Source organism: Salvelinus fontinalis, chromosome 10 (assembly GCF_029448725.1).
Source record: "Salvelinus fontinalis isolate EN_2023a chromosome 10, ASM2944872v1, whole genome shotgun sequence".
Lineage (NCBI taxonomy): Eukaryota > Metazoa > Chordata > Actinopteri > Salmoniformes > Salmonidae > Salvelinus > Salvelinus fontinalis.
This window is the reverse complement of record NC_074674.1, coordinates 8513908-8535700: the sequence shown is the minus strand read 5'-3', so window position 1 is coordinate 8535700 and position 21793 is coordinate 8513908. Positions and strand designations below refer to the sequence as shown.

The following is a 21793-nucleotide window of genomic DNA, read 5'->3' as shown; positions in this document are numbered from 1 at the left end:
CCTGTATAAACAGAGTTAGGGTAATGTGGCTGTATGAGGTCATGAACATGAGACAAAACGGACGGGTCGTAGCTGGCTTCTCCACTGACCGTTTTCACATTCTCCAAAATAGGACTATTTTTCCATTCTCAAATTCTGCGATGTAGTAGAATTGGACGGGAGAATCCCTTTGTTTTACTGTGAAGCTCTCTCTCTCAATTGCATGGTCAGGGAGAGTCTCTGTGGTATTTACGACGTGGTTGTAAGGTCGTAAAACTGCCCCGTAAAACTGTGTGTATATGTGGGGTGTTCGCATCTTTGCTAGCCAATTCACTGAAAGGGCCAGCGTCGACAATGCAAACCGAAATTGGAATCATTGTAAACGCAGGTCCAACGAGGAAAAACATAGCTAGCTAGCATTTCTTTGTTTTTGCAGTGACATATTTTTATGGAGCATCTGATGACTTAATGTGGTGAGTAATGAACATTGATTTATCTCGTACCTACTGTTGCAGTCGTGACGCAAGTGGCGCTATGCAGGTTAAACAAAAGCAAATGCAGAAACGGAACGTAAAGAACGAACAACTGGGTCGCGTCCATAAATATCAAACCAACTGAATGAACCACTGGGTCGCGTCCATAAATATCAAACCAACTGAACGAACCACTGGGTCCCGTCCATAAATATCAAACCAACTGAACGAACCACTGAGTCCCGACCATAAATATCAAACCAACTGAACGAACCACTGGGTCCCGTCCATAAATATCAAACCAACTGAACGAACAACTGGGTCGCGTCCATAAATATCAAACCAAACGAACGAACAACTGGGTCGCGTCCATAAATATCAAACCAAACGAACGAACAACTGGGTCGCGTCCATAAATATCAAACCAAACGAACGAACAACTGGGTCCCGTCCATAAATATCAAACCAACTGAACGAACCACTGGGTCGTGTCCATAAATATCAAACCAACTGAACGGACAACTGGGTCGCGTCCATAAATATCAAACCAACTGAACGAACCACTGGGTCCCGACCATAAATATCAAATCAACTGAACGAACAACTGGGTCGTGTCCATAAATATCAAACCAACTGAACGAACAACTGGGTCGCGTCCATAAATATCAAACCAACTGAACGAACAACTGGGTCGCGTCCATAAATATCAAACCAACTGAACGAACCACTGTGTTTCGTCTCTAGCAATTAAAATATGAGAAAATATGAATTCTCTTATGAAAATTAAAATATCAATTAAATGTTTTTATTTCTACTGGTAAATGTTTGCTTTAGTATTGTTTTCTTAGAATGACCGCTGTAAAACATTCTAAGTATAAACCATAAACTTAGTGAATACCATTGGTGTTTAATTTGAGGGTTTCAGCATCAGCTGTCAGAGCAGCTTACCGATCACTGTACCTGTACACAGCTCATCTGTAAATAGCCCACCCAACTACCTCATCCCCATATTGTTATTTATCTTTTTGCTCTTTTGCACCCCAATATCTCTACTTGCTCATCATCATCTGCACATCTATCACTCCAGTGTTAATGCTAAATTGTAATTATTTCGCCTCTATGGTCTATTTATTGCCTTACCTCCCTAATCTTCTACATTTGCACACACTGTATATAGATTCTTCTATTGTGTTATTGAGTACGTTTGTTTATCCCATGTGGAGCTTTGTGTTGTTGTTTTTGTCGCACTGCTTTGCTTTATCTTGGCCAGGTCGCAGTTGTAAATAAAGGTACAATTTAAAAAATGTAAAAATTAAATATCTCCTATTTATTTTTTTTGGCTATTTTCTCTTGGACCATATGGTCTATCTACTAAAAACTTTTGGACAATATATATTTTTACATTTGACATATTTTTACATTCATATATATATGAATGTAAAAAAGGTAGTTATTAAAGTATAAATTACCAAAGTTGCAATAGATTGCCGTAGATTTTCTGTTAATTACCAAAATTACAGGATTCCAGTAACTTTAGTAAATTAACGGTGGCTATCAAATCACATGCGCCGAATACAACCGTGAAATGCTTACTTACAAGCCCTTAAACAACAATGCAGTTCAAGAAATAGTAGAGAAAATATTTACTAAATAAACTAAAGTAAAAAATTAAATAAAAAGTAACACAAAATTACTTAACAATACTGAGGCTATATACAGGGGGTACCGGTACCGAGTCAATGTGCGGGGGTACAGGTTAGTCAAGGTAATTTGTACATCTAGGTATGGCTAAAGTGACTATGCATAGATAATAAACAGTGAGTTGCAGCAGTGTAAAAACAAAGGGGGGAGGTCAATGTAAATAGTCCGGGTGGCCGTTTTATTAATTGTCTTTTGAACCTAGACTTGGCCCTCCGGTACCGCTTGTTGTGCGGTAGCAGAGAGAACAGTCTATGACTTGGGTGACTATAGTCGTTGACCAATTTTTGGGCCTTCCTCTGATACCGCCTAGTATATAGGTCCTGGATGGCAGGAAGCTTGGCCCCAGTGATGTACTGGGCCGTACGCACTACCCTCTGTAGTGCCTTACGGTCGGATGCCGAGCAGTTGCCATACCAGGCGGGGATGCAAGCAGTGAGGATGCTCTCGATGGTGCAGCTGTAGAACTTTTTGAGCATCTGGGGAGCCATGACAAATCTTTTCCGTATCCTGAGTGGGAAAGGTGTTGCTGTCTTGGTGTGTTTGGACCATGATAGTTCGTTGGTGATGTGGACACAAAGGAACTTGAAACTCTCGACCCGCTCCACGTTGACGTTAATGGGGGCCTGTTCATCCCTCCTTTTCCTGTAGTCCACGAGCCGCTCCTTTGTCTTTCTCACATTGAGGGAGAGGTTGTTGTCCTATCACCACACTGCCAGGTCTCTGACCTCCTCCCTATAGGCTGTCTCATCATTGTCGATGATCAGGCCTACCACTGTTGTATCGTCAGCAAACTTAATGATGGCGTTTGACTTGTTCTTGGCCACGCAGTCGTGGGTGAACAGGGAGTACAGGAGGGGACTAAGCACGCACCCTTGTTGGTCCACGGTGTTGAGGATCAGTGTGGCAGAAGTGTTGTTGCTTACCCTTACCACTTGGGGGCGGCCCGTCAGGAAGTACAGGATCCAGTTGCAGAGGGAGGTGTTTAGTCCCAGGGTCCTTAGCTTCGTGATGAGCTTTGAGGGCACTATGGTGTTGAACGCTGAGCTGTAGTCAATAAACATCATTCTCACATAGGTGTTTATTTTGTCCAGGTGGAAAAGGGCAGTGTGGATTGAGATTGCGTCATCTGTGGATCTGTTGGGCGGTATGCGAACACTTCATGACCTGTTTAAAGGTCTTGCTCACATCGGCTACGGAGAGCGTGATCACAGAGTTGTCCGGAACAGCTGGTGCTCTCATGCATGCTTCAGTGTTGCTTGCCTCGAAGCCAGCTTTACAACCCCTACACAGGAGTGATCTCTCTTTTGTGTAAAGTCATCTTGTCTTCTCTCTCTTCTTTCTCCCCCTTCTTCCCCCCTCTTCCTCCTCCTGTCTAGTTGGTACCTGAAGGCCCAGCAGATTGCTCCTAAGAACGGACGACCCTACAACCAGCTTGCCCTGCTGGCTGTCTACACGGTGAGAGGATGTGTTATTTTCTACAGTAGATGAGACGAGACAAATATCTGCTGTGTTGTGTTGATGTAATGTTGTGTAAAGTATGTATTGCTGACCGCCCCCCCCCAAAAAAAAATAATTTCCATGAAAATGGTGAATAATGTATATAGTTAGTAATATTTTGAGAGAGAAAACCGACAGACACAAGAAAGATCACTCACATCTCTCTCTCTCTCTTTCTCTCTCTCTCTGTCTGTCTCTCTGTCTCTGTCTCTGTTTCTCGCTCTCTCTCTCTCTCCCCCTCTCTCTCTCTCTCGCTCTCTCTCTCTCTCTCTCTCTCGCTCTCTCTCTCTCTCTAGAAGAGGAAGTTGGATGCAGTGTATTATTACATGCGTAGCCTGGCGGCCTCCAATCCCATCCTCACTGCCAAGGAGAGCCTCATGAGCCTGTTTGAAGAGGCCAAACGCAAGGTCAGACACGCACACACACACACACACACACACTGGCCACATATACACCTATAGCTCAACCGACACTGCTTTCATCGACCAGCTAATTTATTCATAGACCAAACACATCCAAGCCTTTCTCTCCTGGTTCTGTCCCCTGCTTGTGTATTCTGTATATATGACCTCTGACCCCTTGACCCCCCCCCCAGGCGGACCAGATGGGGCGGAGGCAGGAGTCAGAAGGGGGTTCCAGGGGCCCGGGGGTCCAGGGTGGAGGAAGAGGACGGGGGGAGCAGGGGGCCAGAGTAGAGATCTGGCTTCGCCCAGTCGTCCAGGCAGTGGCTCTCTCATCGCACCGCGGGGGCAGCGAGTCCAGCAGAGACTCTGAACAGGACGGAGAGCTCGGCAACCTCAGCGCTAGTGATGTGAGTATAATACACACATACGTATGCACCCACGCACACTCACTCTTTATGGCTTCTCTTCTGCTTCTCCTCCTGGTTCTGTTACAGTTCTTCTATATTGGACGTTGTTAATACTCCTCTGTGTCTCTTTGTGTCCATCTGTGGGTGTGCACATCTTCACTCATGCGCCAGAAGAAGTATACTTCATGGTAGCCACACACACACACACACACACACACACACACACACACACACACACACACACACACACACACACACACACACACACACACACACACACACACACACACACACACACACACACACACACACACACACAGCCACACAGACAGCCACATAGACAGCCACATAGACAGCCACATAGACAGCTACATAGACACACACAGCCACATAGACACACACAGAAATGGAGGCACACATGACCTTGTTTACACACACACAACAGGAACTATTCACCATTATACATCTCTCTCTGTGTCGGTCTTTCTTTCTTTCCAGCTCATATTCCCCTCTTCCTCTCCTTGCAAAAAAATCTAAAACCTGTTTTTGCTTTGTCATTATGGCTTATTGTGTGTCGATTGATGAGGGGGAAGAAATAATTTAATCAATTTTAGAATAAGGCTGTAATGTTACAAAATGTGGGAAAAGGGAAGTGGTCTGAATACTTTCTGAATGCACTGTACATGCTGTCACTCTGTTAAATACCTCTGGTCCTCAGGTTCCCTTGTCCACAGGGCACAGTCAGAGAAACACACCTATATTCTCTCTCTCACACACACACACACACACACACACACACACACACACACACACACACACACACACACACACACACACACGCACACAGACATAAACACACATATACACACACTAGAGATGTTTTCTCTCCCAGGAAGTGGTGGCTCTGTGACTCACCCTCCGTAGTGGACAGACAGAGTGCGTCGTGGGCCGCGGCGCTCTCGCCGTCTCCATGGAGATACGCCCTTGTAAACACATCCACACACACACACAGGCAGACACACAAACACACACACACACAGTCTTGTACAACTAACCTTGTTGGCGACACACAATTTAGTCCCATTCGAAATACAATTTTCCCTAACCCCTAAACCTAACCCGTACACTAACCTTAACCAAAAAACCTAACCCTAAACCCAATTTTTGTTAGTTTACTTTTCTTGTGGGGAAAAGTGTAGTTAAACATGTCCAGACACACACAAGCAGGCAGAAACACACACAGACACATACGCAGACACTAGGGATGGGCACTGTTATTTGAATATTCAAATACATTAGTATTAGAATACTTGCGAGAGTATTCATTTTTTTTAAGACTAAAAAAAATAACCACCCTATTTTATCAATGAAAAGGCTTTGTCTAAATGATCTGTGATATTACTACACAGGAATATACCATGACATTTAAAATTCTTAATTCAATAAAACAATGCAAATTTTAATGTCGTTTTTAAGACGTGATCCCAATAAAAATACATAATGTAGTCTTAGGAAGGTTCTTCGCGTTTGTAGCACTACAGTCCGAGGCTGCAATGTGTAGAAAGCAATGTGGGAGATCTCTAATCGTTGCAAAATTGAATAAAAATTACGGAATTAAGTTAGCTAAATGAGAAGGAGTAGGTTGCGACGAGCGACCATCAGGTTGGCTGTTTAATCTGAATGGAATTGTTGTAGACAAGGATGGGAAGCACAGCAAAATAGACTCAATTAGCCTAGTAGCTAGCTAGCTGACTAACATAGCTGGCTATCTTAGCTAGCTTCTTCACATCGATTTGATGCAGTCAAGACAGGCACTACAAGATGGGATGATAGATAAACTATGGCATCCAGGGATTCCTCTGCCATAGAAACCCTTGGGCGGGCAGCCTAAGTCAAACCAGTATATGTATTTTTTTTATTTTTCAAAAATTTCAGTCGTGGAAAAATGCTTTGTGTAAACCTAAAGGAAAACTACATCCTAAAACGATCTTTTTGTATTTGTTTTATGAGTCCATTGTTGATATAGTCCAAAAATGTTTCATATGATGCATAATGCACCATACGGGCCGGATGTCTGTACAATTTTATTAACAATGCAGCCGTGCCGACAGGCTGACCGTTGCCGTGCCGACAGGCTGACCGTTGCCGTGCCGACAGGCTGACCGTTGCCGTGCCCACGCCCACCTAAGCCCTTTTGTTGTCCTGAAAAAAACCTGGCATCTACAAGTTTGTCTAACTAGCACAAGTCTGTATGGCTACTCTCTCTCCTTCCCGTCTCAAACACACCGACCCCCGCACTGCTGCGTAGCAAGCAGAGCAGCACCTCTCTCCCACGTTTCGCAGGCTGCGTAGCAAGCAGAGCAGCACCTCTCTCCCACGTTTCGCAGGCTGCGTAGCAAGCAGAGCAGCACCTCTCTCCCACGTTTCGCAGGCTGCGTAGCAAGCAGGGCAGCACCTCTCTCCCATGTTTCGCAGGCTGCGTAGCAAGCAGAGCAGCACCTCTCTCCCACGTTTCACAGGCTGCGTAGCAAGCAGAGCAGCACCTCTCTCCCATGTTTCAAAGGCTGCGTAGCAAGCAGAGCAGCACCTCTCTCCCATGTTTCACAGGCTGCGTAGCAAGCAGAGCAGCACCTCTCTCCCACGTTTCACAGGCTGCGTAGCAAGCAGAGCAGCACCTCTCTCCCATGTTTCACAGGCTGCGTAGCAAGCAGAGCAGCACCTCTCTCCCACGTTTCGCAGGCTGCGTAGCAAGCAGAGCAGCACCTCTCTCCCACGTTTCACAGGCTGCGTAGCAAGCAGAGCAGCACCTCTCTCCCATGTTTCGCAGGCTGCGTAGCAAGCAGAGCAGCACCTCTCTCCCATGTTTCGCAGGCTGCGTAGCAAGCCATTTCCCAAGTTGAAACACCGTTACGAATGTTTTTTGTTGTTGTGTTTTTTACATGTAGTTCGACTATCCGGGATATCTGGGGGAAAAAATATATATATATTATTTGAATAGTGAAATAATTTAAAATGCCCATTACTAACACACACACGCATATCCATGTGTCAAAGCTGTTAGTTAACAGACTTCCCCATGACTAAAACAGTAGTTAATGAGAAATGTCTGTCTTTGTGTCTGGAAGACTGTTTACCATAGTTTAATCTTCCTCTCTTTTTCTTTTCATCTCTTCAATTACCTTTGTTGTTTTTCTGATGTAAGTTGGCCTATAGTCAGGTTCTGGTGCCCACCTTTCTACTCAGTCTCTTTCACCTACCTAGCTGTTATAACCAGTCACCTTCACCTAGCTGTTATAACCAGTGTTATAACCAATCACCTTTACCTAGCTGTTATAACCAGTGTAATAACCAATCACCTTCACCTAGCTGTTATAACCAGTGTTATAACCAGTCCCGTTCACCTAGCGGTTATAACCAGTGTTATAACCAGTCCCGTTCACCTAGCTGTTATAACCAGTTCCGTTCACCTAGCTGTTATAACCAGTGTTATAACCAGTCCCGTTCACCTAGCTGTTATAACCAGTGTTATAACCAGTCCCGTTCACCTAGCTGTTATAACCAGTGTTATAACCAGTCCCGTTCACCTAGCTGTTATAACCAGTGTTATAACCAGTCCGTTCACCTAGCTGTTATAACCAGTGTTATAATCAGTCCCCTTCACCTAGCTGTTATAACCAGTGTTATAACCAGTCCCCTTCACCTAGCAGTTAAATAGCATAGAACAATGAAAGAAGAAGAAGACGACAGGACAGACATGACTAATCAATGCTAGACCTACTATCTGACTCATCAGTGCTCTGTTGCTCCTGTCTGTCTGCAGCTCAATAAGAGGTTTATACTCAGCTTCCTCCACGCTCATGGAAAACTCTTCACTAAAGTGGGGTGAGTTATTTTGGTGTGTGTGTGTGGTCGTGAATTAAATATGTAGACTTCATTTTTTTTTTAAAGCCCGTGTGGTTGTGTGTATGCTCTAACACACATATTTCACTGATTAGGCTGTTGTTTTTGAAGAATGATTTTACTTCCAATCACTGTGATATGTGGTTGTCTTACCTACCTTAGTTGAAAGCACTGACTGTAAGTATCTCTGGGTAAGAGTGTTAAATGAGCAACATGTCCACTGTGTGGCAGCATGGAGTCGTTCCCAGCGGTGGTCAGTCGTGTTCTCCAGGAGTTCAGAGTGCTGATCCAACACAGCCCCTCCCCTCTGGGCAGCACACGCATGTTACAGATCATCACCATCAACATGTTCACGATACACAACGCTCAGAGCAGAGGTAACACATGCGCGCACTCACACACACACACACACACAGAGAAAAGTGACCTTGTACAAAAGTATTGTGCAAAAAACACTGAAGCCCATGATCTCTTTCTCTCTCCCTCTACCTCCTTCCTCTCTCCTTCCTCTCTCCTCTCTCTCTTACCTCCTTCCCTTCTTCTCTCCCTACCTCCCCCTTCCTCTCTCCTTCTACCTCCTTCCTCCCCTTCTCCCTCGCTCCCCTTCTCCCTCCCTCCCTCCCATCTCCCTCCCCCTTCCTCTCACTCCTCCCCCTTCCTCCCTCCCTCCCCCTTCCTCTCTCTCTCCCCCTTCCTCTCTCTAATCCCCCTTCCTCCCTCCCCCTTCCTCTCTCTCTCCCTCCCTCTACTCCCCCTTCCCCCTCCCTTCCTCCCTCTCCCCCTCCCTCTCCCCCTTCCTCTCTCCCTTCCTCTCTCCCTTCCTTCCTCCCTCTCCCTTCCTCTCTCTCTCCCTCCCTCTCCTCCCCCTTCCCTCTCCTTTCCTCTCTCTCTCTCTCCCTCCCTCTCCTCTCCCTTCCTCTCTCTGTCTCCCTCCCCCCCTCTCCCCTCTCCTCCCCCTTCCGTCTCCCTTCCTTTAGGAGGAGATGGTGAGGTGAGGTCTGTTTTACAGGAGCAGACTACAGCTCTGGGTCTGGCCATGTTCTCTCTGCTGGTCCAGCGCTGCACAGAGCTACTGAGAGACACACCTGCAGGTATGTCATTCACAGATGGGATATTTGTATATATTGTATGGTTGTAAAAAGACTGTCTGACTGACACAGTTCAAATGAGAGGGAAGAGCACTCTAACCCACTAACACTCTAACCCTCTAACACTCTAACCCGCTAACACTCTAACCCACTAACACTCTAACCCGCTAACACTCTAACCCACTAACACTCTAACCCACTAACTCTCTAACTCTCTAACACTCTAACCCGCTAACACTCTAACACTCTAACACTCTAACCCGCTAACACTCTAACCCGCTAACACTCTAACCCTCTAACACTCTAACCCTCTAACACTCTAACCCTCTAACACTCTAACCCACTAACACTCTAACCCGCTAACACTCTAACCCGCTAACACTCTAACACTCTAACCCACTAACACTCTAACCCGCTAACACTCTAACCCGCTAACACTCTAACCCGCTAACACTCTAACCCTCTAACACTCTAACACTCTAACACTCTAACCCGCTAACACTCTAACCCTCTAACACTCTAACCCGCTAACCCTCTAACACTCTAACCCACTAACACTCTAACCCACTAACACTCTAACCCGCTAACACTCTAACCCGCTAACACTCTAACCCTCTAACACTCTAACCCGCTAACACTCTAACCCACTAACACTCTAACACTCTAACCCGCTAACACTCTAACCCTCTAACACTCTAACCCGCTAACACTCTAACCCGCTAACACTCTAACCCACTAACACTCTAACACTCTAACACTCTAACCCGCTAACACTCTAACCCTCTAACCCTCTAACACTCTAACCCACTAACACTCTAACCCTCTAACACTCTAACCCACTAACACTCTAACCCTCTAACACTCTAACCCGCTAACACTCTAACCCTCTAACACTCTAACCCACTAACACTCTAACCCGCTAACACTCTAACCCGCTAACACTCTAACACTCTAACACTCTAACCCGCTAACACTCTAACCCACTAACACTCGAACCCGCTAACACTCGAACCCGCTAACACTCTAACCCTCTAACACTCTAACCCACTAACACTCTAACACTCTAACCCTCTAACCCACTAACACTCTAACCCGCTAACACTCTAACCCTCTAACACTCTAACCCGCTAACACTCTAACCCTCTAACACTCTAACCCTCTAACACTCTAACCCACTAACACTCTAACCCACTAACACTCTAACCCACTAACACTCTAACCCACTAACACTCTAACCCGCTAACACAACCTAACAGGTTACACCGACAAGTATAAGAATATTTTCCAGGGCATATTTTTTTTCAATGATGAATCTGATTATGTTGCATTGGAGAAGTGGGAAGCTAAAAAGGCTAGCTAGCTTGCTATGTTTTTAGCCAGGCTGCTAGCTACTACTAGCTAGCTAGCTACTACTAGCAAGGGAAGGCGACTCTTCCTTGCTTTCAAAAAATGTAATGACAAATGTTTTTTACTGTGCTATTGTGAGTGGGACCGGTGAGGATATCATGTTACCAAAAATCCAACTCCACCCACACATCTTGTAGTAACCTTGATGGAGAGGTTTGCCTGACCTATGAACTCTACCCCCTAGGAAGGCAGACATTGATTATTTTTCTCTCTCTCCCTATCCCTTTCTCCCTCACTCCCTCTCTCAGAGCCCATCCCTGAGGAGGAGAGAGAAGAGGGGGATGAGTGGGAGGAGGGGATGGTGAGAGTTTCTGCCTTCCCATTGGACCTGAGGGAGCTGCTGCCCAGCGTTAAAGTCTGGTCTGATTGGATGCTTGGACACCCCGACCAATGGAATCCTCCGCCTTGTAGTATAGAGTGAGTATACAATCCAAACACACGACGATCTCCCTGTGGGGAGGTGCTACTGTCTCCTCTCTCTTCCTGTGAGGTGCTACTGTCTCCTCTCTCTTCCTGTGGGGAGGTGCTACTGTCTCCTCTCTCTTCCTGTGGGGAGGTGCTACTGTCTCCTCTCTCTTCCTCTGGGGAGGTGCTACTGTCTCCTCTCTCTTCCTGTGGGGAGGTGCTACTGTCTCCTCTCTCTTCCTGTGGGGAGGTGTTACTGTCTCCTCTCTCTTCCTGTGGGGAGGTGCTACTGTCTCCTCTCTCTTCCTGTGGGGAGGTGCTACTGTCTCCTCTCTTCCTGTGGGGAGGTGCTACTGTCTCCTCTCTTCCTGTGGGGAGGTGCTACTGTCTCCTCTCTCTTCCTGTGGGGAGGTGTTACTGTCTCCTCTCTCTTCCTGTGGGGAGGTGTTACTGTCTCCTCTCTCTTCCTGTGGGGAGGTGCTACTGTCTCCTCTCTCTTCCTGTGGGGAGGTGTTACTGTCTCCTCTCTCTTCCTGTGGGGAGGTGCTACTGTCTCCTCTCTCTTCCTGTGGGGAGGTGCTACTGTCTCCTCTCTCTTCCTGTGGGGAGGTGCTACTGTCTCCTCTCTCTTCCTGTGGGGAGGTGTTACTGTACCACACTGATTGTCTCTCGTCTCTCTACCAGTGGCTGTAGCTCCGGTGTGTGGTGTAGCTTGGCCGACCTGTGTAATGCGTTGGCTCGTGTCGACCACGGGGAAGCGCCGCTGTACAAGGCAGACGGGGACGGAGGCGAGGGGGATGAGGAGCTCCGCCTGTTGCTATTGGAGGAGGACAGGCTACTGGCCGGCTTCGTCCCGCTGCTCGCCGCCCCACAGGAACCCTGCTACATAGACCTCACCAGGGATACCGTGAGTTTATACACCATATGTACATTGCATACATGCTCTCTCTCTCTTGCTCGCTCGCTCTCTCTCTCTTCCTCGCTCTTTCTCTCCCTCTCTCCCCCTCACTCTTTCCCTTTCTCACTCTCTCCCTTTCTCTCCCTATTTCTCTCTAGGTAATAGCAGCAGACTGTAAAAGGGTAACAGTGTTGAAGTATTTCCTGGAGGCTCTGTGTGGACAGGAACAACCTCTCCTGGCCTTCAAGGGAGGGAAGTATGTCTCCATGGCAACCTCTCCCCAACCCAGCAGCCCCGGCGACGCCCACAGTCGACACGACTCACTGACCGAGAGAGAGGTGTTTGTTTGTTTCTCTCTCTTACTTATCAAATGTTATCGCAGGTTCTTCTCCAAGTTTCTCTGTCTCTCAATGATTTCCTTGATTATTTGTTTTAAGTCTAGCACTGAGTTAGACACCTGTCTCAACTAGTCACCGTCATGAATGCCTTGGTTAGCTGAATCCGGTGTGTAGGTGTTTTCAGATGTGTGTCTGCTAAAATGTCCCTCTGTTCCCCTCTCTCCTGTGGTGCTGTATCTTAGAGTGATGACGTCATCGTGGAGGCGGAGTCGTCTGTTTCCGAGGGGGATGAGGGCGGGGGCAGCGAAGATGACATCAGAGAGCTCCGGGCCAGACGCAGCGCCCTCACTAACAGACTGGCTCAGCAGCAACGACGCAGGGACAAGATACAGGTCACACACACACACTATATACACACTCACACACACAGACACACAGACACAGACACACACACAGACACACGCACACTATGTACAGACACGCACACACACACACTATATACACACTCACACACACAGACACACAGACACAGACACACACACAGACACACGCACTCTATGTACAGACACGCACACACACACACTATATACACACTCACACACACAGACACACACTCACATACATAGACACACACACACTATATACAGACACACACTATATAAAGTCGTGGCCAAAAGTTTTGAGGATGACACAAATATACATTTTCACAAAGTCTGCTGCCTCAGCTTGTATGATGGCAATTTGCATATACTCCAGAATGTTATGAAGAGTGATCAGATGAATTGCAATTAATTGCAAAGTCTCTCTTTGCCATACAAATGAACTGAATCCCCCAAAAAACATTTCCACTGCATCTCAGCCCTGCCACAAAAGGCCCAGCTGACATCATGTCAGTGATTCTCTTGTTAACACAGGTGTGAGTGTTGACGAGGACAAGGCTGGAGATCACTCTGTCATGCTGATTGAGTTCGAATAACAGACTGGAAGCTTCAAAAGGAGGGTGGTGCTCGGGAATCATTGTTCTTCCTCTGCCAACCATGATTACCTGCAAGGAAACACGTGCCGTCATCATTGCTTTGCACAAAAAGGGCTTCACAGGCAAGGATATTGCTGCCAGTAAGATTGCACCTAAATCAACCATTCATCGGATCATCAAGAACTTCAAGGAGAGCGGATCAATTGTTTTGAAGAAGGCTTCAGGGCGCCCAAGAAAGTCCAGCAAGCGCCAGGACCGCCTCCTAAAGTTGATTCAGCTGCGGGATCGGGGGACCACCAGTACAGATCTTTACTCAGGAATGGCAGCAGGCAGGTGTGAGTGCATCTACATGCACAGTGAGGCGAAGACTTTTGGAGGATGGCCTGGTGTCAAGAAGGGCAGCAAAGAAGCCACTTCTCTCCAGGAAAAACATCAGGGACAGACTGATATTCTGCAAAAGGTACAGGGATTGGACTGCTGAGGACTGGGGTAAAGTCATTTTCTCTGACGAATCCCCTTTCCGATTGTTTGGGGCATCCGGAAACAGCTTGTCCCGGAGGAGACAAGGTGAGCGCTACCATCAGTCCTGTGTCATGCCAACAGTAAAGCATCCTGAGACCATTCATATGTGGGGTTGCTTCTCAGCCAAGGGAGTGGGCTCACTCACAATTTTGCCTAAGAACACAGCCATGAATAAAGAACGGTACCAACACATCCTCTGAGAGTAACTTCTCCCAACCATCCAGGAACAGTTTGGTGATGAACAATGCCTTTTCCAGCATGGTGGAGCACCTTGCCATAAGGCAAAAGTGATAACTAAGTGGCTCGGGGAACAAAACATCGATATTTTGGGTCCATGGCCAGGAAACTCCCCAGACCTTAATCCCATTGAGAAATTGTGGTCAATCCTCAAGAGGCGGTGGACAACCAAAAACTCACAAATTCCAAGCATTGATTATGCAAGACTGGGCTGCCATCAGTCAGGATGTGGCCCAGAAGTTAATTGACAGCATGCCAGGGCGGATTGCAGATCTCTTGAAAAAGAAGGCTCTACATTGCAAGTATTGACTCAACTTCATGTAATTGTCAATAAAAGCCTTTGACACTTATGAAATGCTTGTATATATACTTCAGTATTCCATAGTAACATCTGACACAAATATCTAAAGACCCTGAGGCAGCAGACTTAGTAAAAATTTATATTGTGTCATTCTCAAAACGTTTGGCCACGACTGTACACTACTGTTCAAAAGTTTGGGGTCACTTAGAAATGTCCTTGTTTTTGAAAGAAAAGCACATTTTTTGTCCTTTAAAATAACATCAAATTGATCAGAAATACAGTGTAGACATTGTTAATGTTGTAAATGACTATTGTAGCTGGAAACGTCTGATTTTTTATGGAATATCTACATAGGCGTCAAGAGTCCCATTATCAGCAACCATCACTCCTGTGTTCCAATGACACGTTGTGTTAGCTAATCCAAGTTTATCATTTTAAAAGGCTAATTGATCATTAGAAAACTCTTTTGCAATTATATTTCCACAGCTGAAAAATGACCTGATTTAAGATAAGCAGAGTGTTAATATTACTTTATTCCTGTGCATGTAAACATACTCATTGCATGCTCGGAATATGGGACCAAATACTAAACTTTTCACAAGAATCTTTAGGTGTGTCAATTTTGACCCCTACCTTTTTTTGAGGACTTCATAAACAACATCTCTTTCTCTGAGCCATTGTATTGGTATAAAATAATATAATTTCCCCATTTTGTTTGGTGCGTACTATACAGTACCAGTCAAAAGTTTGGGCACGCCTACACATTCAAAGATTTTTCTTTATTTTTACAATGTTGAAAATAGTATAAAAATAAATGAATAAAAACCCTGGAGTAGTTGTGTCAACTTTTAGCTGGTTCTGTGCAGCTCAGCGTTGACTTTCTACTGTTATTATAGATCATCTTTTTTAGGGTGTCAATCATTTCGGACGCCACTGTATGTCCTGAATTCTTGAGCGTATTAACCTGTGTGTTAACGTCTGTGTGTATGTGCGTTAACATGTGTGTGTATATTTGTGTTTATACCATGTAAGGTGTGTTAACATGCGGCTGTGTCTCCCTCCGTGCAGGCGGTGTTACAGACGGGTGGTCAGTTGAAGTTAGAGGTACGTCCTCTTTTCCTGGTTCCAGACACCAATGGCTTCATCGACCACCTGACCGGCCTCAAGACACTGCTGCAGTCTGGGACTTACATACTGGTGGTGCCCCTCATAGGTAACTAGCACACATTCACACACATTCACACACACATTCACACACACACTCACTCACTCACTCACACTCACTTCATCAACTACCTCACCGGCCTCAAGACACCTCTCCCCCTCCTTTTCTATCCCCCTTCCACCTCTCTCTCCCTCTCCCCGTCACTCGCTCACTCTCGCTCCCTCCCCGTCACTCGCTCACTCTCTCTCCCCCTTAATCTCTTCCCACTGTCTCTCTTTCTCTCTCCCCCCATCTCTCTCTCCCTTCTCCAGTGATAACAGAGTTGGATGGTCTGGCGAAGGGTCAGGAGAGCTGCGGAGGCTCCGGCGGTGGTCGTGGCGGCGGTGGTTCCCGTGGTAACCCTGGTGCGACTCATGCACGGGCGGTCCAGGAGAAGGCCAAGGTTGCCGTGGCGTTTCTGGAGCGAGGGTTCGAGGCCAGAGAGCCCTGTCTCAGAGCGCTGACCAGCAGAGGAAGTCAACTGGAGTCTATCGCCTTCCGCAGTGAAGACACCTCCGGACAACAGGTGTGTGTGTGTGTGTGTGTGTGTGTGTGTGTGTGTGTGTGTGTGTGTGTGTGTGTGTGTGTGTGTGTGTGTGTGTGTGTGTGTGTGTGTGTGTGTGTGTGTGTGTGTGTGTGTGTGTGTGTGTGTGTGTGTGTGTGTGTGTGTGTGTGTGTGTATAAACACCCAGATCCTCTGTTTACAGTGCAATGTTTTACCATCTGTAGTGTGTGAATTAGTTGGGAGCAGTCTGACTGCATATCAATGCATTTTCATCCAATTTTGGGCTGTCGTTGAAAATCATCTTTAGATTTACCAGTCTCTCCCCCCTCCCTCCCTCCCCCCTTCCTTTCTCTCTCTCCAGGGGAACAATGATGATGTCATCTTGTCCTGCTGTCTCCACTACTGCAAAGACAAGGCTAAGGACTTCATGCCTGCACAGAGAGGTAGACACTCACACACACATTATGCCTGATATCTCTGTACTTTTATATTAACCCCCCTCTTTCCCTCTATCCTCTCCTTCCCCAACCCCTCTCTCCCCCCTCCCATCCTCTGCTCCCCTCTCTCCCCCCCTCCCAACCTCTGCTCCCCTCCACTCTCTCTCCCCTACCTATTTGCCCTCTTCCTCCCTTCCAACCTCTCTCTCCCCCCTCTCTACCAGACGGTCCGGTGCGGTTGCGTCGGGAGGTGGTTCTTCTGACAGATGACCGTAACCTGCGGGTCAAAGCCCTGACCAGGAATGTGCCGGTCAGAGACATCCCCGCCTTCCTCACCTGGGCCAAAGTGGGCTGAACCGGGTCACACCTTAGACTATGCCCAGAGCACCCAATCAACCAATCAACTGCTGAGAACCGCTGGCCACCTCCCATACCATCGGAGTGGAGGAGGAGCCTGTAAGCTAATGCAGAAGGGAAGACTGATGGAGAAAGCTTTTTTTGTGGAAAAATGAAATATGGACACTAAAAAGCTTTTTTTTGTGTGTGGAATGAGTTGAATAGGCTGAGAGCTTTTTACCCTCTCGTTGTGATGAGGTGTGTGTGTTTACCGCTGAGCTCAGGGAGCGGGAGGGAGGAGAGGAGCAGGGAGAGTTTTTAAGAGATGCAGGAAGGCTGGCCCATGAAGAGAGGTAGAAGACAGAAGGTATTTGTGTTCATTTCTGGTTTCTTCGGTCCAGCCATGCGTCGTGCGTAACTTCTGCAGTGGGCTGCAGTGGGTTCACAAGGCCAGTGGCAGTACTTACCTCAGTGGAAACGACAGAGAGGAAGAGAGACATGGAATGGAGAGGGACAGGGAGGTTAGGGCTCGAGGACCAAGGCCCAAACCTGACTGAGAAGTTTTATAGTATGTGTCTGTGTGACTGTTTGACTGACAGCTGTCTGGAACCCCAGTGCAGCACAGAGAGAGAGGCTTTGTATTTTATTTATTTAACCTTTATTTAACTAGGCAAGTCAGTTAAGAACAAATTCTTATTTACAATGAGGGCCTACCCCGGGCCAAACTCTGACGACGCTGGGCCGGTTGTGATACAGCCTGGAATCAAACCAGGGTCTGTAGTGATGCCTCACACACTGAAATGAGATGCCTTAGACCGCTGCACCACTCGGGGGAGGGGCATGGGAGTCTGGTTGTAGTATCGGGGTACCAGCCAGGTTGTAGTATCGGGGTACCAGCCAGGTTGTAGTATCGGGGTACCAGCCAGGTTGTAGTATCGGGGTACCAGCCAGGTTGTAGTATCGGGGTACCAGCCAGGTTGTAGTATCGGGGTACCAGCCAGGTTGTAGTATCGGGGTACCAGCCAGGTTGTAGTATCGGGGTACCAGCCAGGTTGTAGTATCGGGGTACCAGCCAGGTTGTAGTATCGGGGTACCAGCCAGGTTGTAGTATCGGGGTACCAGCCAGGTTGTAGTATCGGGGTACCAGCCAGGTTGTAGTATAGTGGAGAGGCGGGTACCTTCATCTACACACCCACCTCCAGGTCCCCGTGACCCCGAGCCACACTCTCAGCCTCTGATGACCCGGAAGTGGTCCGTTTCAGTTCCTGTAAAACCATGAAGTGATTTTTATCCCAGTTGCCCAGCAGCTTGTGTTGATTGAGAGTCATTCCCAAGGCTTCTGTAAAGGAACAGATTTAAAGACAAAAAGACAAAGGAAAAATGTTTTGTTATGTTTTAGCATTGTGCGGTGGTGGGAGTGTGTTGTTTCTGAGTTGGCTGGTGTATCCATTGGGAGTGTGATGTTTATGCTCTACAGAAGAGCTTTTCTGTCCGCAGACGTTCTCACTCACCTACCCTTTTAGTTTGTTGTTTTTAACAGTTTAAATATTATAATAAGATTGAACGTTAGCTTTTAGGTCATTGTATATTTTGTGTGTTTGTTTTCCTTTGTTTTTATCACCATCTATGGGTAACTCGTTCAGCTTCTATAAATTATGTATCTATGTTCATTCTAAGTGCAGAACTTTGTGCTGATCTGTTTCTTTATGAGTGGCTAAGACCCGGGCTGCGTCCAAAATGGTACCCTGTGGGCCCTGGTCAAAAGTTGTGCACTAGGCCTATAAGGAACAGTGTGCCAATAGGGTGCCCTACACTGATCATACAATTAACAATGGAATTAGCTTTTGTAGCACTACAGTTGTGGCCAAAAGTTTTGAGAATGACACAAATAACTTTATTTACACAAAGTTTGCTGCTTCAGTGTCTTTAGATATTTTTGACAGATGTTACTATGTAATACTGAAGTATAATTACAAGCATTTCATAAGTGTCAAAGGCTTTTATTGACAATTACATGAAGTTGATGCAAAGAGTCAATATTTGCAGTGTTGACCCTTCTTTTTCAAGAGATCTGCAATCCGCCCTGGCATGCTGTCAATTAACTTCTGGGCCACATCCTGACTGATGGCAGCCCATTCTTGCATAATCAATGCTTGAAGTTTGTCAGAATTTGTGGGTTTTTGTTTGTCCACCCGCCTCTTGAGGATTGACCGCAAGTTCTCAATGGGATTAAGGTCTGGGGAGTTTCCTGGCCATGGACCCAAAATATCGATGTTTTGTTCCTCAAGCCACTTAGTTATCACTTTTGCCTTATGGCAAGGTGCTCCATCATGCTGGAAAAGGCATTGTTCGTCATCAAACTGTTCCTGGATGGTTGGGAGAAGTTGCTCTCAGAGGATGTGTTTGTACAATTCTTTATTCATGGCTGTGTTCTTAGGCAAAATTGTGAGTGAGCCCACTCCCTTGGCTGAGAAGCAACCCCACACATGAATGGTCTCAGGATGCTTTACTGTTGGCATGACACAGGACTGATGGTAGCGCTCACCTTGTCTCCCCCGGGACAAGCTGTTTCCGGATGCCCCAAACAATCGGAAAGGGGATTCATCCGAGAAAATTACTTTACCCCAGTCCTCAGCAGTCCAATCCCTGTACCTTTTGCAGAATATCAGTCTGTCCCTGATGTTTTTCCTGGAGAGAAGTGGCTTCTTTGCTGCCCTTCTTGACACCAGGCCATCCTCCAAAAGTCTTCGCCTCACTGTGCGTGTAGATGCACTCACACCTGCCTGCTGCCATTCCTGAGCAAGCTCTGTACTGGTGGCGCCACGATCCTGCAGCTGAATCAACTTTAGGAGACAGTCCTGGCGCTTGCTGGACTTTCTTGGGCGCACTGAGGCCTTCTTCACAACAATTTAATCGCTCTCCTTGAAGTTCTTGAGGATCTGATAAATGGTTGATTTAGGTGCAATCTTACTTGCAGCAATATCCTTGCCTGTGAAGCCGTTTTGTGCAAAGCGATGATGACGGAACGTGTTTCCTTGCAGGTAACCATGGTTGACAGAGGAAGAACAATGATTCCAAGCACCACCCTCCTTTTGATGCTTCCAGTCTGTTATTCGAACTCAATCAGCATGACAGAGTGATCTCCAGCCTTGTCCTCGTCAACACTCACACCTGTGTTAACAAGAGAATCACTGACATGATGTCAGCTGCTCCTTTTGTGGCAGGGCTGAAATACAGTGGAAATGTTTTTGGGGGATTCAGTTCATTTGCATGGCAAAGAGGGACTTTGCAATTAATTGCAATTCATCTGATCACTCTTCATAACATTCTGGAGTATATGCAAATTGCCGTCATACAAACTGAGGCAGCAGACTTTCTGAACATTTATATTTGTGTCATTCTCAAAACTTTTGTCCACGACTGTACAGTGTGCACGCGTTAACAAGCTGGTATGATACGTGTGTGTTTACCATAAACGTGCGTGTGTCAGAGTACACAATATTATGCACTGCGTCAGAGAGACGGAAGTCTTTTCACAACCATAAAACGTCCCACACAATATAAACAAAGATGACATCAGTGAATGACATACCTGACGTAATATGTTTAATCAGCATGCTCTAATGGTTTAATATGCATGCTGACGTTAAACGTGTTACCAGTTCTAATCTGTCCACCAGACGGCACAAGTTAGTTGGTTTATTATCTATGACAGTAACACACACAGTTGAGTAATTTCACAAAGCATTAAACATCAGTCTTGTAAGCTCAAGTCTATGAACAACTATAGATAGATTTGGTATAAATGAGTTGATACTCTCAGTCATTTGATCTTTACCTTTGTGTGTTGTGTATTTGCCAAAACCATAGCTAGTTAACTTGTTGATCCCACTTGTTTAGGAATCTTTAAGTGAGTCCCAATGATCTCTCCTTTCTCCCAAAGTGTGCACTTGTTCCCTTTTTGTGGGAGGGATTGGTGATCGAGAGCGCACTTCAGGAGGAAGGAGAGATTCCCTGGACTGTCACTGTTCTGTCTATATGCTGGAGCCGACCTCAGGCCTGCATGGACTATCCCATCACAAGGCTTTTTCATTCTTTTCCATGAGTTGTTTGAATAAATGATTTGTTTTGATTCAAATCAGTTGTCTGTTTGTTTATTTATGTGTGTATGGTGTATGATGGGTTTACATCACATGTCAAACTCCTTCCACAGAGGGTTTTCACTCCTCCCTTGTACTTGATTGATGAATTAAGGTCACTGATTAGTAAGGAACTCTCCTCACCTGGTTGTCTAGGTCTCAGTAAGGAACTCTCCTCACCTGGTTGTCTAGGTCTCAGTAAGGAACTCTCCTCACCTGGTTGTCTAGGTCTCAGTAAGGAACTCTCCTCACCTGGTTGTCTAGGTCTTAATTGAAACGAGACACTAAGAACCCGCAGACACTCAGCTCTCAGTGGAATGAGTTTGACACCATTAGTGGTATGTTGTGTCTGGCAACTCCTCGCCTTAGAATGACATCATCTAACGAGTACATTGGCTAGCAATGTATTACCCCCGCCTCTGGTTGGATTTCTTTGGGTCCTCAACATGTCACTGTTTCGTCCACACCCGGAAGTGAATATGGAAAGAAAATGGCTTCCACTACATTCTACAGCCACAGTCCAAATTGGCTAAATTGTAAAAATTCATGATTATAATGTTTTCTTTTTGGTCTTAAATTAAGGTTAGGTTTGAGCATAAGGTTAGCAGTGTGGTTAGTGTTAGATTTAAAATCACATTT

At 46.3% G+C, this 21793-nt stretch overlaps 1 protein-coding gene across 2 annotated transcripts in view; it reads left to right on the top strand.

Annotated features, from left to right (window-relative positions):
- The window catches only part of LOC129863570 (telomerase-binding protein EST1A-like), a 37018-nt gene extending 15865 nt beyond the window's left edge, over positions 1–21153 (top strand). For both annotated transcript variants that reach the window (XM_055935636.1, XM_055935635.1), the window contains exons 6-19: positions 3530–3608; positions 3947–4057; positions 4246–4461; positions 8282–8343; positions 8593–8738; positions 9339–9452; positions 11105–11273; positions 11946–12168; positions 12318–12497; positions 12740–12889; positions 15602–15746; positions 16010–16263; positions 16604–16685; positions 16904–21153. In XM_055935636.1, coding sequence (XP_055791611.1) covers positions 3530–3608; positions 3947–4057; positions 4246–4461; positions 8282–8343; positions 8593–8738; positions 9339–9452; positions 11105–11273; positions 11946–12168; positions 12318–12497; positions 12740–12889; positions 15602–15746; positions 16010–16263; positions 16604–16685; positions 16904–17034 — 2062 coding nt within the window. In that variant the 3' untranslated portion in view covers positions 17035–21153. The remainder of the gene's footprint in view (positions 1–3529; positions 3609–3946; positions 4058–4245; positions 4462–8281; positions 8344–8592; positions 8739–9338; positions 9453–11104; positions 11274–11945; positions 12169–12317; positions 12498–12739; positions 12890–15601; positions 15747–16009; positions 16264–16603; positions 16686–16903) is intronic.
- The last annotated feature ends 640 nt before the right edge of the window (positions 21154–21793 follow it).